The 784-nt window shown below is 70.3% G+C and overlaps 1 protein-coding gene across 1 annotated transcript in view; it reads right to left on the bottom strand.

The window, feature by feature from the left end:
* The window catches only part of LAMB2 (laminin, beta 2 (laminin S)), a 33,631-nt gene that overhangs the window by 4,903 nt on the left and 27,944 nt on the right, over positions 1-784 (bottom strand). Inside the window, exons 46-48 of the mRNA XM_009997022.1 lie at positions 533-740; positions 308-449; positions 23-199 (exon numbers count right to left, since the gene is read on the bottom strand). Of these exons, the coding sequence (XP_009995324.1) occupies positions 23-199; positions 308-449; positions 533-740 (527 nt within the window). The remainder of the gene's footprint in view (positions 1-22; positions 200-307; positions 450-532; positions 741-784) is intronic.

Here is a 784-nt window from a genome sequence, read left to right as displayed (position 1 = left end):
GACCCCCGCGCTCCTCACTCACCTGCTTGGCCTCGCTGGCTCGGTCTCGGGCAGCGCTGGCTGCCTCCTGGGCACGCGTGGCTGCCAGGCTGTTGTTGGCACGTTTCACCTTCAGGGCATCAGTCTGTCCATCCAGGAGCCCGATCTGCCCCATGGCGCCTGCCAGCCGCTGCTCTGCACTCGCCGTCTGGTCCTGCATCTGGGGACCGGTGGCACCAGGGACAGGCGTGGTCAGGGTGCCCACACGGTGGGGATGGGCAGAGCTGAGGTTATGGTGGGGCTGAGGTCACGAGGACGTGGCCCTTACCGTGCCGATGGCTCTCTCGCTGTGCTGGATGTCACCAGCAGCATGGTGCAGTGCCTGCTCGGCCATGCCCTGGGCTCGCCGTGCCTCCTCCAGCGCCTGCCGCACCGCCTCGGCTGTGCCCCGCACCCCCTCTGCCCGCGACCTGCAGCCAGGGTGCCACGGCCTCAGAGCCAGCTTGGGCTGGGGGTCCCTGGGGGAGCTGCATCTCCATGTCCCCAGCCTCACCTGGCCCGCTGGGCGTCCTGCAGCAGCTGCCCAGCTCGGCGCACGTCACCGGCTGTCTGCTCCAGGATGGCGTCCACGCTGGCCAGGCTGCGCACCCGTGTCTTGATCTCCTCAGCCAGGCGGTGGATCTGAGCCGGCGCGGCGGGGAGGGACAGCTCCAGCACCCGGCTGGCTACCACCTCGATGCTCTCGGGGTCAGCCCCCTCCTCTGCGGGCAGGAGCCGTCAGTGTGTCCCCTGCGGCACCCTGCGG

The sequence above is a fragment of the Chaetura pelagica genome, unplaced genomic scaffold (assembly GCF_000747805.2).
Source record: "Chaetura pelagica isolate M959 unplaced genomic scaffold, ChaPel_1.0 scaffold364, whole genome shotgun sequence".
NCBI lineage: Eukaryota > Metazoa > Chordata > Aves > Apodiformes > Apodidae > Chaetura > Chaetura pelagica.
This window is presented reverse-complemented; position numbering and strand designations above follow the sequence as displayed.